Raw genomic sequence first — 16,671 nt, 5'->3', positions numbered from 1 at the left:
GTGAGTTCAAGTCAACAACTCTTTGATTACCTACAAAGTAGATACTTCTCAGTGGAAAGTAAATAAATTGGGAATCATTTTTTAAATAAGTTAACTAGTAAGCAAAGTATATTGAAAAGAGTGTCAGTCAGTCTGAATAAAAATTTCTTTGGGCAAGTCTCTCTCTTTATCTGAAAAATGGAGATCATAATTCCTAATTTATAAGTTTATTATGGGATTAAATAAATGTAAAGTGCCTAGCATAGTACCTGTTATAGTAGATACAGTAAGTATTAAACCATGCCCTGCTTCCCCTTGGTCACTGCAGGGGAACACAAATTATTTTTTTTTTCCCCTCCCCAAAGCCCCCCCGTACATAGTTGTATATTTTAGTTGCGGGTCCTTCTAGTTGTGGCATGTGGGATGCCGCCTCAGCATGGCCTAACGAGCGGTGCCATGTCCTTGCCCAGGAGCCGAACCCTGGGCCAATGGAAGCAGAGCATGAGAACTTAACCACTCGGCCACAGGGCGGCCCCATTTTTGTTTTTTTTGCTTTTTTTTTTTTTTGGAACACAAATTATTAAGACCTAGATCTTAGCTTCAAGATATTGTAACTTGATACAAAAAGAATAGGTGTGTGTGTGTTTTTTAAGAGGTCCTACTATAAAGCAGAAGATAATCAAAATGCTGTAAACTTTTGATTCACTGTTTTAAAATCCCCAAATTAAGCATGTGGACCAAAATACCCTGGGGTAGAAAAAAAAATTGTCTTTGTTCAAAAGTAACTTAAAATTTGAACCCAGAAAAGCATATCTTAACCTGTCATCTTTAAACACTTGTCGAGTTTGGAAAGGCCCCACTGTTTGTTCATGAGCTGTCATTGGAAGGTGTCATTCTGAGAGTGCACGTTAAGTAGCCAAGTAGTGAGTGATGAATTTTCAATATTCCTGCTTTCTGGTTTGAGAGAAAATGTCTGACCTGTATGTTGAATATGAAAGTAGTTGCCTAGTTAATTTCTTATTTTTAAAAAGACACTAATTTGTTTTCATTTCCCGTGACAAGTATTTATGTGTAACCCTTGATTCAAGGAGTGCTTTGTGTCATTACTATTCGTTCTAGTACACAATCTCAAACTCTTAATTTGCCAAAATGGGAGCTCTGCCCAGTTTCATTTCCAATCTGGTCCTTTTTACCCCTCAGAAGATAAGCTGATCATCGTGGTTGGCATGAGTATTCTCCTGCTTTCATTTTTACTTTGACATTTAGCTTTATCTGGTATAATATGGTTATGATTTATTGTTTAGGGGATAGATTTTTTTTAGTAAGTTGATAATAAAATCAATAGTTTATTTTTCCCTCTCATTTTAAGAAGTAACCTAGATCTTTGGAGACATGGAACTTGTAAGAAGTGAATTTGATTACCAAGAGCAGTATCACCTAGGGAATTACACAAAAATTAGCAATGCCTGGAGCTCACTCCTTTCCAATTGAATCAGAAGGAAAAGGGTGGGAATTAGGCATTGGTGAGTTTTAAAAACTTTTCCAGTGATTCTGATACGTAGCCAGGAAGAGAATTTCTAACCTGGAAGGGAGAGTAAGATTGTGGTCATACTTGGAAAAAACATGTGAAATTCTGTTCTTAAATGACTAGCATATTGCCGAAAATAAGTTCTCAATAAAGAATGAGATTTTTAAATATGGCCTGGTCTTTAACTAGGATATCCTGTGTCAATTTCAATAGATAGTTGGAAAGTCTCTCAACCAACTTTCGTAATGTATTTAATTGAAGATGCAAGTCTTGACTTAAATGTAAGTCATTATTTCACCTGAACCCAGTTTCTTTGAAGGTTAAACAGTTACCTGAAGTATCCTGTTTTCCAGATTGTAACAAACACACACACACACACACGCACGCACGCACACACACACCCCCCACCCCTTTCCTTTGTTCTTGTCAGATTGGATAGTAAAAAAAATAAAATTGATCATTTATTAGGCCACTTGGCATTCTTGAAGTCCAAAAATTAATCAACCTTTAGATTTTTGCTATAAATAATCCAATAAGCAGTATTTATAGAATAGAGGTATGTTACACATAAACAGTAAGATAGGCTTTACATTTACGCTTAGCCTTCTGCTGTGGCTATAAATCTCGTCTGTTTTAGTTGTGCTCTGTTTCTTACTGATCTTTAACAGTATATTCTATAAGAAAATCAAGTGAATGCAAATATACGTAGTCAGTTTTATTCTATGAGTTTTAATTTATTATACAAAATTAAAAGTTTTAATTAAATATTTATAATAGAAAAGCACCTTTTTATATGTGCCATATGTAAAGATGAAAACATCCTGCTTAAAATTAGCTGTGTTGATACATGAGCTGGTATGGATTCTGTCACATTCAGCAAAGAAGGTACCATTAAACTATACAGTTCATCTCTATGCATTAGAATTTTTACTTCTGTTAGGTGTTGAAGCATATACTTGCCTCTAAGGACATGCTAAAACTTTTCAAAATTTAATTACATTCAAACAAAGATCATCTAACTACTATTATGGAACAGGAAATATTTATTTAATTGACCCTTTCTATTAGTCAGTTCCTTCAAGTCATCTTCAAAACCTTCCCCAGATGCTTTGTTGTTTTATTATTTGCTCTTTAAGATATTCAGTGTCAGAACAAAAGTGCACAGTTTCAGTCATTAAGTAAGCAGGCATGCTTCTCCCCTTCTCACCTGCTTCATTTTAAATCGCAAGGCCTGCCCATCAGATTTCAGACCATCAGACCAACCTGTTGGCATTAAATATCAAACTGACTTCATTTTTACTCTAAACTTTCTCATAGCCACTTTGCATTTTTCTTCACTAAAGCATCAGTTAGTGAGTTTTTCAGTTCTTTCTTCATCTTTTCTTTCCATTGTAGCTGTGAGTGCTCCAGTAGATTGCATCATTAGGTTGGGCCCTGTGAGCTGTTTTGCTCTTTTCCAAGTATCTGAGTCAGCAGGCCATAGACCACTGCTTGCCAGAAAATCGCCATTGCTTCTAGGCTGACGTTTGCCTGCTTGTTTTGATCGTCTGAGAGATGAGACTTTGTTTGCCAGAACCACAGTTGATAGAAATAGAAGGGTACAGATAAGAAAAAGCACTGCAATTATAATTACACAAACTAGCATAGCGATTTTGTTGTAGTTTTCCTCACAGACATCTTTTTTGAAAATTTCACTGTGACTCTTGCTTGTGTTTTCAATGCTCTGTACTGTTGGAGAACTGTTCCTGACAACAGAAGGTATATAAAGCTCCGGTTGAGATTTAGGAGTTAAGGGTACAATGTGAGCTGATGTTGCTATTTCAGGCATGCTTGTAGAGTTATCTTTTTTATCTACTTCAGGAGTTGCAGGGTTTATATTAATGTTTTCATTTTTGTTTCTGTGAATATCTGAATCCCAGACAGTAGTATTGTTAGCCCACAGAAGGGTATAGTTTGCTTTTGTTCCAGAAGACAAAGAGAAAACTATTGTCATCAGAAAGGCAAGATGTAGGTAATATCCAATGTGTTCCATGTCCGTGGGTATAATGGTAATCTGTTGAGATAGCAGTACAATTTGTTAGTTTGTGAAAGAGTAATGGTTCCTAGTTTTGGTAATTGTAGTTAAAAGATGGACAGCTCATATGTTACAGGGAAGCTACAAGCTCATGCCTAACATTTGCTCTCCTCTTTTCATTCCTTCTCAATTAATTGGTTTTTCTGTTAGGCTACATATAAAGAAACAATTTAATTTCTATTACTCTTTTAAGTGCTAGAAGTTAGCTGTACAGATAACTGTTAATCACTGAGAACCGAACACCGTAGTTTCATTTAGCTCCCTCCCTCTTAAGTGTGCTGCACTTCAGCTTTGAGTCAGATGCTTCTGCTTTTACTTTTTTGATTCCTCCTTTTTTTCGCCTGACCATTTAAGGATCTTTTTTTCAGAAACTCCCCACCCTCTAACAAATGTGTCACCAAGTCTTTATAGTAAAGGAGAAATGTAGCCTTGAGCATTTTGCTTCATGTATGAAAGGAAAATGCAAACGGATTTTTTTTTTTTTTGGTCAGGGAAAGGGGAAGTGTGGTAGCAACCTAGAGAAAATGGACTGCAAGTAGGAATCCAAGGTGTTCTTTTTTCTTCTCGGGTGTTTATCTTGAAGCTTAGAATAAAGCTGGTGCTTAGAAATATATTCCCAGTACTTGTGAAAGCAATTTTATGGTGGTGGTTCTCTCTTTTGACCTCTGTATTCCCCAAATTATTGTGGCTCTTTAAAAGCAAAGGCATGCCAGTTTCTCTACCTAAAAATTTGGCATTACAAAGAAAAAGAGGCAAATTTCTTCTGAATGATCTCGAAAGCTCAACAAAAGTTAGCCTTTTTTCATCATCATTTATGCCTACCATTTTTTTCTATGATTATTTTGACATAATTTTTTAAATAAATTATACTATAAAAGTAGAAAGAAATAGACGATCAGGATCATGGGGATTTATTCTGAAGTGAGAAGTCCAGGCAGACTGTAAGAGTCTCAACATAGAAATGAAGAAGTTGAATTTCAGTTTTGGCTCTGAGCTTCCTGGAAGCCAGTACAAAAAGGGATAAGTCTGTTCCTAATTCTCATTATCCACCATATGATTCGAGATTTAAATAGAACTGGCATATCTGTTCCGGGTACTGGTAAACCAGCAGGAAAGATTTATCACCACTATTGAGCTGTCTCTTTATCATAATATTTCAGTTTGAGCTGCTTTTGTAAGAGTATTTTATTGTTAGCATTTATTTGAGGGAACTAGAGTCAAAACTAATTATTCTCCTGAGATTTACTAAATGAAATTGCCTGTTTAAGAACCTTATTTATTTTATAGAATTCTTCTCAAACTTGAATGTGCATGGGAGTCTTTTTTTAATGCAAATTTTGATTCCGTTGGTTCATGGGGACCCGAGATTCTGCATTTCTAACCCACTCTCAAGTGGCACAGATGCTACTGCTAATCATGCTTTTTGAGGTTCAAGGTTTTATAAGAAATAATTGTTATATGTCATGGGATAATATTTGTATACTATTGATATACAGAAATTGAGAATAACAAATGTGATGTTATACAAACGAAAGTAGCAAACAATGTTAACTGGAAACTAACCTGTGAAGTAATATTTCCAATTAATAGTGGGAAGGAAAAAACCTTTACTATGTATTCGAGAATTAAGATTACTTTTCGGGTTAAAGATATTATGCACTGACTCCTATATAATCCTGTTCAGCTTCATTTAAGTTGGATGACTCAAATCCTTGGGTCCTTTATGATTCTTTCACAAAGAGAAATACTTTAAATTGAGTTAGCAGGTGATTTCCATCCTTTTGTACTAGACTGGACTTTTGCATTAGATGGTAAAATGATTTAAAGTTCGTTATTCTTGTCACATTAGTTCATTAACAATGTCGTATACATGATGGTATTCACACACATTTTAACCGCGCTTTCCACGGGATAGATAATAGGCCCGCTGTCGATTGTCTTCAGCCAGATGTACTGTCGTCCCCAAATAAACAAACTGTTAACAAAATGAGACTTTCTCTTATGCTTACAAATGCCTGAGAATAGAGGACTGTCTCTACATCCCTAATTTATGCCATGGAGGCCAGGTTATGTTATCAAAAGTTTTCTTTGTCTCTGGTCATTTTCATTAAATTTATAGTGCCAAGCATTAGTAACAAGAAATTTATTTTTTAAACTTTTTTTGATAGCAAATAACACTTTTCAATTCACTGTGGAGTCTAAACTCAGATCCTTCCTAATCCTGATTTAAAACTCTGTGTTGATGGTAAATCTTTCCATTTCTAACTTACGTAAAATTCTTAATAGGACAGAAAAAAACAGCATACATTTTCAATTGCTTATGATTCTAGTTTGTTAGTAGGAGTCTTAGGTTCTGTATAAAAGCACTTCCTCAAACACTAATCTGTACAAAGTAATAAGTGAAAAGGCATAAAAAAAGCTGTATATATGACCTACCTTACAAAATGCTTGGTGAAAATCTGATTATAACCTGATTTTAATAAGCCACTTCTTTTCTTGTCTTGAAGCACAGCTTCTGAGTAATTTAAAGCAAAATAGACTTGGAGACTATGAACATAAAAGTAAATCTGCCGTAAAAAGGATATGTACAGCTAGCTTTCCACTTTTAAAACCAAACCACAGATGACACATTTCCTTTCCACTGCAGCTAAAGCACATGTCAGAGGGAACAAAAAACAAAAACTCCAGCTTGTCTAGCTGGCCACTGGCATGACAGGAGGCTTTGTGGAACAAGTCCCCGCCTCCAGGGCAGGGAGGGTTTCTGCCCAACGCCCTTGACCTTTTGCTCATTGTATATGCCTGCTATATGCTTTTGAATGATATATTAGCATCATCCAAAAGAAGATGAGATGGCATTTCCCTGCAGCAGTAGTCTTCTCTAGAAATTTTATTTGTATACCACAGACTGATTTGATAATGCAAGTTTGGAGACCTGGGGCATTGGTCAGGTAAAAGAAACAGCGATATGCATAACTGACATCTCAAATTGTGGAAGTGCAACAATGATTGGAGAAATATCCAATAAACTTAGATTATATGGGACAGAAAATGCTTTTGTGTGGTTTAGTGTCCTGTCATCACCTCATATTCAATGTGTCTAAAATAGCTTCATTTTTCCCTCAGAAGTGGCTGCCTCTCAGAATGCCTTTGTTTTTGTTCATGACAGCGACGTTCTTTGTGATCTCAGAGGTGTGACGTGCAGCAGGTCCTTGTGATTTAAGTCCTTTCCCTCAGCCCTGATCAGACCTTGGATCGTGTGGGTCCTTCCTTCAGATTCTTGAATCGCTTTCCTTTTTACTGTCACTATAGTATTTTAGAACCTTATTAGGCCATACCTAGAGTCTACAGTATCTTTTTTTTACTAGCCTTGACTCCTTCATATATCTTGTATGACTCACTTCCTTTGATCATATCACCCCTTTCTTTAAAAACACTTCCTAATACCTACAGCAGTGATTTAGAAATGTTCGTGCACATAAATATCAGATGAGATTGTTTAAAAACTGTCGATTGCCAGGCCCCAGTGCATGGATTCGTATGCAGTAGTTCTGGGCTGGGACCAGGAAGCTGCGTTTTCATCAAGCACCACAGTTGATTCTGATGCTGGTGCTCCGCAGCACATAGTCTAAGAAATACCAAGCTCCCAGGAGAAAACCTGAGCCCCTTAGTTGAACAGTTTTGGCCACTTCACAATTTAGCTATTATGTATTTTTCCAGCTTTCTCTCTTAAAACTTCTCTACACGAATCCTCCATTCCAGCTCAACTAGCTGACTGTGGCCCCAACACATCTAGTTACCTATTTCTTTTCCTCTTTCCCTCTCTCTGTGAGGCCTGCTAATCCCTCCCCTTATTGAATTCATATTCCTCCTACCTGCCTCAGCCGCTGCGTCTTCTACGTAGCTTTCACTGAACACCCAGTTTCTCTTACTCTCTCCCTCTTCTGAACTTAATAGAAGTTTCTCTGCAATTCCTTTGATAAGTGATTACATACTACCTCGTATCTTTTCTCTGATCTTGAAATATTTTTTTTATTTAGTAATCATTTAACTTGTCATATTTTTATCTTATTTTCTCCCAAGAAGATTAAAAACTCTGAGGTGAGGATATTTGTGTTAGCCTACTTTGTAGTACTGCCAGAGTCATCAGGTGTGGAACATTGGGCCAAAGTTAATATAAGTCGTCATGATTTGAAATTCTAGTACTGTGTTCTTCACGGCTTTCTAAGGGTCTTCGCTTTGGCTACTCACATTGATTAGCAGTCTTTTGAGTATAAGTAACATATGACCTAATATTGGCTTAATCAAAAAATGGAATTGATTGGCTCACAAAACTGAATAGTTCAAGGATAAATTTTATCTCAGGAGAGGCTTTATCTAGGCGTTAAATGAAAAGACCAGGGCCCTAGTTTCTCTCTGTTTCTTTGCTCCATTTCTTCAGTTGTTAGGCAGACGCTTCCTTCATATCTCACCGTACAAGCTAACCACTCCCCAGGCTGTGTGTTCCCTTGTGTATAAACATCGGGAAAGAAACAGTCTCCGTTCCCAACCGTTGAAGCTCATGTCTCTGAGTTGAGCCCTTTGGCTCGTTGTGCTGCTGTGAGTCATGTGGTCATTGCTGAACCGTTCTGTCTGGTCGAGGTGGGCTAGATGAATTGGCTAAAGTCATTCAGTTCACTCTAGGGCTCCAGGTGGGTCATTCCCACCCAAACTGTTCACCTGGGAAGTTCGGTGGGACTGGAGACAGCCAACCAATGTCCGCTGCCTTCCTCCTTGCTTGACTGGGGTGGGCAAGTTTCTTGTTGTTGCTCAAAGTTTTTGAACTGGAGATTCGTCTCATCCATTTTTCTTCAGCCTTACTTCTCATTGTTTGAAGAACAGCTGATTTAAGAAATGGCTCCAGACTTTGTATAATTGTTTCATATTATAGTTAGTTTTCTTTAGAAAACTAATCAGAAAATAAAGGAATAAAATAGATTAGTAGCATCTGTACATGTATTCAGAACTCTGTTAATAATCTGTGTCCTTTTTTTTTGTCATCTTCCTTAGGTTCAAAACTGGTCAAATCAATGGCGATTTGCTGATCTACCATGTCTTGCTGACTCTAAAGCCATATTATGCAAAGCCATATGAAATTGTAGTGGACCTTACCCATACCGGGCCTAGCAATCGCTTTAAAACGGACTTTCTCTCCAAGTGGTTTGTTGTTTTTCCTGGCTTTGCTTATGACAATGTCTCTGCAGTCTATATCTATAACTGTAACTCCTGGGTCAGGGAGTACACCAAGTATCACGAGCGGCTGCTCACTGGCCTCAAAGGCAGCAAAAGGCTCATTTTCATAGACTGTCCTGGGAAGCTGGCTGAGCACGTAGAGCACGAACAACAGAAACTACCTGCTGCCACTTTGGCTTTAGAAGAGGACCTGAAAGTGTTCCACAATGCTCTCAAGCTGGCTCACAAAGACACCAAGGTTTCCATTAAAGTAAGTTTCACGAGGGTTGGGTAAGTGACTCGTTGCCTTTCTTGGCTGGCCAGGCCCTGTGCTGACCTCCCTGGGCGCCCCATAGTAGTGCATCAAATGTAAAGCAGTTCAGATGGAGGAAAACCAAGCTCCCTCTCTTCGTGGAGGTCCTGCGGAAGCTATGAGCATGTCCACTTAACTACAGTCTGGAGGGGATTGGAGGCGGGAGAGTGTTGTAGGGAGGCCAGTTTATGTATCAGTCAGACAACAGGAATGCGTGGAAGGTGGAAACTTCCTGTTGAGAGTTCTTCGGATTATTACATGCTTTTTGCAGAGTGAGGAACATGAACCTTCAGGATACAAATCAATAATTGTCTTTGGGATTCCTGACCTTTTTCAAAAATAAGGTTTTTTTCCCTAGTGTTTTTCAGTCTCTTTTGAGAGCATTTATCACAATAGCTATTGAACCCATTTGAATATATAACAGTGGTAACTCTTCCTTAAGTGGCAAACATGGTATTTTGTTTATTTGGTGGGTTGGTTTTTGGAGCCTCTTAGAATTCTACATAATGGAATTTAATTCTTCTCTACTCCACCCTCTCACCACCACTTTCCAGGTTGGTTCTACTGCTGTTCAAGTGACCTCAGCAGAGCGAACGAAAGTCCTAGGGCAATCAGTCTTTCTAAACGATATCTACTATGCTTCGGAAATTGAAGAGATCTGCCTGGTGGATGAGAACCAGTTCACCTTAACCATTGCAAACCAGGGCACACCGCTCACCTTCATGCACCAGGAGTGTGAAGCCATCGTCCAGTCCATCATTCACATCCGGACACGCTGGGAGCTGTCACAGCCCGACTCCATCCCCCAGCACACCAAGATCCGGCCAAAAGATGTCCCTGGGACACTGCTCAATATCGCGTTACTTAATTTAGGCAGTTCAGACCCTAGTTTACGGTAGGTTGTTAAAAAATTTGCTCCAACTTTATTCAGGATTTGCTGCTTTTAAAACAATCATTTAATAAGCTTTTAAAGCATCCTCTACCTTAATATTGTAAATTGGAAGGTATGCTATGTTGGTTAACCAGCATGACCTCATCAAGTTGTGGGGTATTCACATGAACTGAGGAATTCCAAATTGGGTGACTCACACCAAACCAGTATATGTTCTTTCTGCAGGAAACTTTAATCTGAAACAGACAACGTAGCAGTTTGGTTTTTTTAAGAAAAGACTATTTTTTGGGAGGAAGTCTACTCCTGAATTAAGTTTCTCCCCCTCGAAGTCCTCCTGTCCTCAGAAGTGTATCACTATCAAGTTTCCTCCCAGTTGCATTAGGTTACTGTTGTCAGACAGAGGACGGCTTACCGTCCGTAAGTCGAACTTTCCACCGATGTGACTCTGACAAAGTTCCTGAGAGAAATCTAAAGACAGATATAGGTGTCGTCTGAGCAGAGTATAATTGGTTCTGTTTAGGCTTAATAATCTGAACATGAGTGAGGAAAGAGCGTGGCCTGTGGAGTCAGTAGATTTGGTTTAAATCTAGATCTGCTGTGTATGACCGTGGGCAAGGCACTGAAGTTCTCTGAGCTGTAGTTTCTTCATTTTTAAAATAAAGGTAATAATGCCTTCTTTATCTACCTACAAAAGTTTAATAAATAGTATGTGTGGTAGCATAGTATACATCTAGCAAATAGTTTGTGCTCAGTAAATATTATTTCCTCCCAACTCCCCCCATTTCTCTCTCTGCCAGCATCTCTTTGCACCCCTTCCTTCTTTCCCCCCTCCCCTTTTCATGTTAGGTTAATTCTTTGTCCCAGGTACCTTGGGACTGTCAAGATTTTTATAGATATAAATTCTTAGCTTCAGAAAATTTTCACTAGGGTATAATATAGCCCAGGTTTTATAAGTAGGCTTTTTAGTATTCCAGACTCTCCCTTATTTAAAATGGGGGGAAAAAATCAACAAGGTTTCTTTACCTAGATGGGCCTCATGGGATCCATGAACTCCAAGAAATTTTACACAAAATTTTGTATATGTTTAGCTTTCGTTATTTCAGAGGAGTCTCTGACACCTACCCACAGTTTGAGGAACCTCGATTCTTTCTTAAAGCTGTTGAAATACACAGAGTAAAAGTCAATGTCAAAATAGTGTAACTCAGAATTTCTAGGAGTTAGTAAGAGATAAAGGGATAAACTTAGAAACAGTAATAGTAATAGTCTCACTTAGGGAAATGGAGCTATATGTCTACTTTTAATTTCTAATTCAAAGTTCCTCATAGGAGAATGCCTAACAATTATTAGCTTGAATGAACCTGTATTCTTCTCTTGTGGCATAAAGCAAGGTGACAGCCATTGCTTTTTGCTGAAGCATGTCATCCCAGAGAAAAAAGCCTTTAGGCAGACTTAAATTTCAGTGGATTTTTCCCCCTATGTGGTTGTTGCATAAGAATATTAGCATGAGGAAAATTCAGAGGTAAGGAAAACCTGAAATTTACTGAGCAGTCAAACCATTTGTTTTGCTGGATGGGGAGAAAAATTAAAATTTAAACACTGAGTCTGAGTTTTTTGAGCTGTCTCCTAAATTAAGTATATTTTCAGACATTTATAAGGGAATTTTTGGTTCTAATGGAACCTGGTTATATATTATGGATTTGGGGGGATTTTTTTCCACTGGTTATGTATAATGGAAGGAAAAATGGGAGACTTAATTATATTAAAATCTCTCTCTCTTTTTTTCTTTTTTTTGGTGAGGAAGATTGTCCCTGAGCTAACATCTGTGTGACTCTTCCTCTATTTTGTATGTGGGACGCCACCACAGCATGGCTTTATGAGCAGTGTGTAGGTCTGCACCTGGGATCTGAACCCGTGAACCCCAGGCCACCAAAGCAGAGCACGCAACTACTACACCACCGGGCTGGCCCTTATTAAAATTTTTTTTCACCTCCAGTTTGTAGTATAACTTGTAGGATACCCAGAAAGAAATTCAGCAGATACTGATTAAAGATTTTAACATTCTAATTTGTTGAGGGGCCATCTCATTTCTCTACTTATGATCCCCGTTATAACTGGATCTAGCGGGAGGGGGAGCCACAATTTGAGTTTTGGCTTCACTGAAAATGTGATATGCCATATTCTGACTTTCTTTCTGTTGATCCACCTTAGGACTATAAACATCTCATATTTCATATCCCAGTAAAATGTCATTTAGAAAAACCTTATACTCACCTGTCTTAGGAGCCTCACAGTGCCCCTCTGGTTATGTCAAAAATCTCCCTTTAAAAAAATCTCTAGGGCTGGCCCCGTGGCCGAGTGGTTAACTTCACGCGCTCCACTTTGGCGGCCCAGGATTTCGAATCATCACTCATCAAGCCACGCTGAGGTGGCGTCCCACATGCCACAACTAGAAGGACCCCCAACTAAAAAAAAAATACACAACTATGTAGCAGGAGGCTTTGGGGAGAAAAAGGAAAAATAAAATCTTTAAAAAAAAATCTCTAAATGATCAAGGAGTGTTTGGGTTTTCCATAGAATCATAATGTCTTATCTCTAACTGATCATAAAATTTAAAAATAGTTGGGGCTGGTCCCGTGGCCGAGTGGTTAAGTTCGCGCATTCCGCTGCAGGCGGCCCAGTGTTTCGTTGGTTCGAATCCTGGGCACGGACATGGCACTGCTCATCAAGCCACGCTGAGGCAGCGTCCCACATGCCACAGCTAGAAGGACCCACAATGAAGAATATACAACTATGTACTGGGGGGCTTTGGGGAGAAAAAGGAAAAAAGTAAAATCTTTAAAAAAAAATTTAAAAATAGTTAATTATACTTTCTAATTGAGTTGTAAGTTGTATGTTATGAAAAATTTTTAGAATTATAAGAAAAAGTAATTTTTAAAACAACTTCATTTGTGTTTTCTCCTAGGTCAGCTGCCTATAATCTTCTGTGTGCCTTAACTTGTACCTTTAATTTAAAAATCGAGGGCCAGTTGCTAGAGACGTCAGGTTTATGTATCCCTGCCAACAACACCCTCTTTATTGTCTCTATTAGTAAGACACTGGCAGCCAATGAGCCACACCTCACCTTAGAATTTTTGGAAGAGTGTATTTCTGGATTTAGCAAATCTAGTAAGTAATGATAATTTTCTTTAACACTAACGATGATTCTGAGAAGATTCAAAGAAAACCCTTTCATTTCAGAATTTACTGGTGAAATCTTTAGTTTATTAGATTTTTACTTCTTTACATCTTCTGATTTTTCATTTGTGGTATCTGTAACTGAAGGAACTTCCTGGTAGACTGCGCTGAGAATTCCACCAAAATTCTGGCAATAAAAAGAAGAGTGGCCAGGTTTTGATACCTTACATGTCTCTGGACCACTTACGAAGTATTTTTTGCACTGTGTTTCAGTTTAATGAGCTTCAGCATTTCTCTTGTTGGCAGGTTATTCCAAATGAGAGAGTATCCACGTTGTCTCCTTGATTTTAGGGAAGCAGTCATTTTCTCTTTTCTTCAAGTTGACTTTGAATTGTTCAGTGCGTGGAGAAAGCAGTGGCGCGTAATACAGGGTCTAGAGTCAGCTCCTGACTTGGCTTTAATAAGTCTCATAAATTTAACATCTACCCTTTACATCTGTCCATCTTCATACCCTGTAGCAGGATAAATATTGCTCTTCTCCCGCTTCATTTCCTGACATTTTCTTCCCTTCCCTTTCTCTCGCCACAATACGTAAAATTTTTTTTTCTGCATTGAAACTTATTTCTTGATTTTTCTGTATTATGTGATTTAAAGCTTTCACAATTCATTGAGACCAGATCCCTGTATACATTTTTTTATACAAAGAGATTTAGGAATCTAACCCTAAAAATAAAATGTGTAAGACTGACAAAACAAGAAAAGTGTAAAGCTTTATTGAGAAATATTAATTAAAATTTGAGTGAATGGACAGGCAAATTGTGTTCCTGGACAAACTACTCTTCCTAGATAATTACAAATTCAATGCAATCTCATCAAAATATCTACAAGATTTGAGGATTAAGAATGAGGTAGAACTTGGGGCTGGCCCCGTGGCCGAGTGGTTAAGTTTGCGCGCTCCGCTGCAGGCGGCCCAGTGTTTCGTCGGTTCGAATCCTGGGCGCGGACATGGCACTGCTCGTCAGACCACGCTGAGGCAGCGTCCCACATGCCACAACTAGAGGAACCCACAATGAAGAATACACAACTATGTACCGGGGGGCTTTGTGGAGAAAAAGGAAAAAATAAAATCTTTAAAAAAAAAAAAAAAAAAAAAAAAAAAAGAATGAGGTAGAACTTAAAATGATTATAAATTTCACTTGAATGTATGAGAACAGCTAAGAAAATATTGAAAGAAAACTAAGACTTGATATTACAGTTGTCTGTACACATTATAATGGTACAATAATTAAAACAGACGTGTTCAAGAATCAGCAGTCAGGTCGGTCTGAGGGAGAGAGAATGATAAAGAAGCATCGCGAACTGACGGGGGAAGATTAAATCATTTAAGAAATGAAGTTGAGAAATGAATTAAGTTGAGTCTTCGTCTTCACCCCAAACCACAAGATACCAAAATAATTTTTAGCTGTATTTAGGAATTGAATATAAAAACTGGAACTGGGGTGAGTTATATGGGTGTATAAACACACATAGATGTGCATTGTCTCCACATAGATTTTAAAGCCTGAGAGAGAGAGAAGGTGATACACCAATACATTAGTATCAGTTTCATTTTTGTGGTGATGTTTTCCTTTTACCAAACTTTCTATGATTACCACTTATTCCTTTTACAATTGGAAAAAAACTGAGTAAAATTTTTAACTAGAAGAGAAATGATTAAGAGGGAGAAAAATAAGATAAAACTTTTCGAAAATTGGCTTACTGGCTTTTAAGATTACTTTCTTCAAGGCTTATTTTCATTCTTCACCTCTATCTTCAATAAAACACTTGCCAAGTCTCTTTACTCCAGGCCTAATTCCAGGTAATGGTCTTTTACCTTTTTTTTTTTTAATCAATCCTTTATTTTAGAATAATTGTTGATCTAATTTTATTGACCATCTATGCTAATAGTGTATTTTTCCTCCAGGTATTGAACTGAAACACCTTTGTTTGGAATACATGACTCCATGGCTGTCAAATCTAGTCCGTTTTTGTAAGCACAATGATGATGCCAAAAGACAAAGAGTTACTGCTATTCTTGATAAGCTGATAACAATGACCATAAATGAGAAACAGATGTACCCATCTATTCAAGCAAAAATATGGGGGAGCCTTGGGCAGGTATTGAGTTTGCTCAAATATTTGTCTGGTACTCCCTTGGTGCAGATACTACCTGGTACTCACATTGTGCAAAGCACTGTGCAAGGCACTAGGGCTATAGCTGTAGAAGAGACAGTCCCCTCTTTCAAAAAGCGTGAGACACCCACCTACTCTTGATCTGGTTCGAAACTATAAATGTCTGATGCTTGTCTCAGAGCCAGAGAAAAATGAATTATTTAAGCACTCTTCTCCATAGCATAATTATATAGAATTTAACTGTAAAAATCTGATGTTGATTCTAGTAAATAGTGTTTTATAATGTATTCTAGTGCCCTCCATACATGCCGCAGGTGTCAGTAAATGTTTCTTGATGACGTTACTTGAGACACTTGCCTTCATTTATAGTTCTAGCATAAGAACACCAATATTAAAATATAGAATATAAGGTAACATTTTATTTTTTATCTGACAAGAGTGACACATAGCATTTCTTCAAAGTAATAACTTACAGAAGCAATACCCTTATTCAGACAATGCTGCAAATCCTCCAAATGAGTTTAAATGACCTTGGAGCCAGTGTTATGGCTCTATAAAACATCTCAGTACTTGATGCCATTTTGTATATTTTTAAATAATTGTCTTTTATGTTTATCATACATTACTGTCCTAGAAGAGAACAGAGGTGTTTGCAAATGAATGAAAATAGTATTTGTAGGGGCCAGCCTGGTGGCGCAGCGGTTAAATTTGCACATTCCGCTTTGGCAGCCATGGGTTCACCGGTTCAGATCTCGGGTGTGGACCCACGTACCACTTATCAAGCCATGCTGTGGCAGGCATCCCACGTATAAAGTAGAGGAAGATGGGCACGGATGTTAGCTCAGGGCCAATCTGTCTCAGCCAAAAGAGGAGGATGGGCAGCAGCTATTCGGGCTAATCGTCCTCAAAGAAAATAATGTATGTAGAGATTTAAAATTTTTGAATACTAGTTTCTTAATCTCTGAAGGAATCAAGTGAATATCCTTATCTTTTTGTAGATATTTTATGATAAATTATATTTACTGACAGGTCTCTAAATAAAAGGTAGTATTTTGGAGGCCTCAGGTGAAATAGTATTTTCATATTGATTGGGCTGCTCCGTGAAGTATTTTTAAATTAAAAATTAAGTTGATAGAATGGCTAAAACATAAGTTATTTTTTTCCTCGTCTATTAGATTACAGATCTCCTTGATGTTGTGCTAGACAGTTTCATCAAAACCAGTGCAACAGGTGGCTTGGGATCAATAAAAGCCGAGGTGATGGCAGATACTGCTGTAGCTCTGGCGTCTGGAAATGTGAAATTGGTTTCTAGCAAGGTAATCACTTTTCCT

General features: G+C 37.9%; 2 protein-coding genes across 24 annotated transcripts in view; one reads left to right on the top strand and one right to left on the bottom strand.

The window, feature by feature from the left end:
• Window positions 1-16,671, top strand: part of NF1 (neurofibromin 1) — a 240,382-nt gene that overhangs the window by 189,580 nt on the left and 34,131 nt on the right. For all 23 annotated transcript variants that reach the window (XM_070226406.1, XM_070226404.1, XM_023653059.2 and 20 more), the window contains 5 exons: window positions 8,628-9,060; window positions 9,657-9,997; window positions 12,957-13,159; window positions 15,132-15,325; window positions 16,516-16,656. In XM_070226406.1, the coding sequence (XP_070082507.1) occupies window positions 8,628-9,060; window positions 9,657-9,997; window positions 12,957-13,159; window positions 15,132-15,325; window positions 16,516-16,656 (1,312 nt within the window). The remainder of the gene's footprint in view (window positions 1-8,627; window positions 9,061-9,656; window positions 9,998-12,956; window positions 13,160-15,131; window positions 15,326-16,515; window positions 16,657-16,671) is intronic.
• On the bottom strand, window positions 2,210-6,159 carry EVI2A (ecotropic viral integration site 2A). The gene is made up of 2 exons (XM_003362422.5): window positions 6,018-6,159; window positions 2,210-3,560 (listed from the first exon to the last, which is right to left on the bottom strand). The coding sequence occupies exon 2, from the start codon at window positions 3,537-3,539 to the stop codon at window positions 2,853-2,855; it is 687 nt and encodes a 228-aa protein (XP_003362470.1). The 5' UTR covers window positions 3,540-3,560; window positions 6,018-6,159; the 3' UTR covers window positions 2,210-2,852.

This window comes from Equus caballus, chromosome 11, assembly GCF_041296265.1.
Source record: "Equus caballus isolate H_3958 breed thoroughbred chromosome 11, TB-T2T, whole genome shotgun sequence".
Lineage (NCBI taxonomy): Eukaryota > Metazoa > Chordata > Mammalia > Perissodactyla > Equidae > Equus > Equus caballus.
The sequence above is the reverse complement of the archived record's forward strand: the minus strand, read 5'-3'. Positions and strand labels throughout refer to the sequence as shown.

Coding starts and splice junctions, on each gene's coding strand:
- EVI2A (XM_003362422.5), bottom strand. CDS start 3,539: ATGGAACACATTGGATATTACCTACATCTTGCCTTTCTGATGACAATA.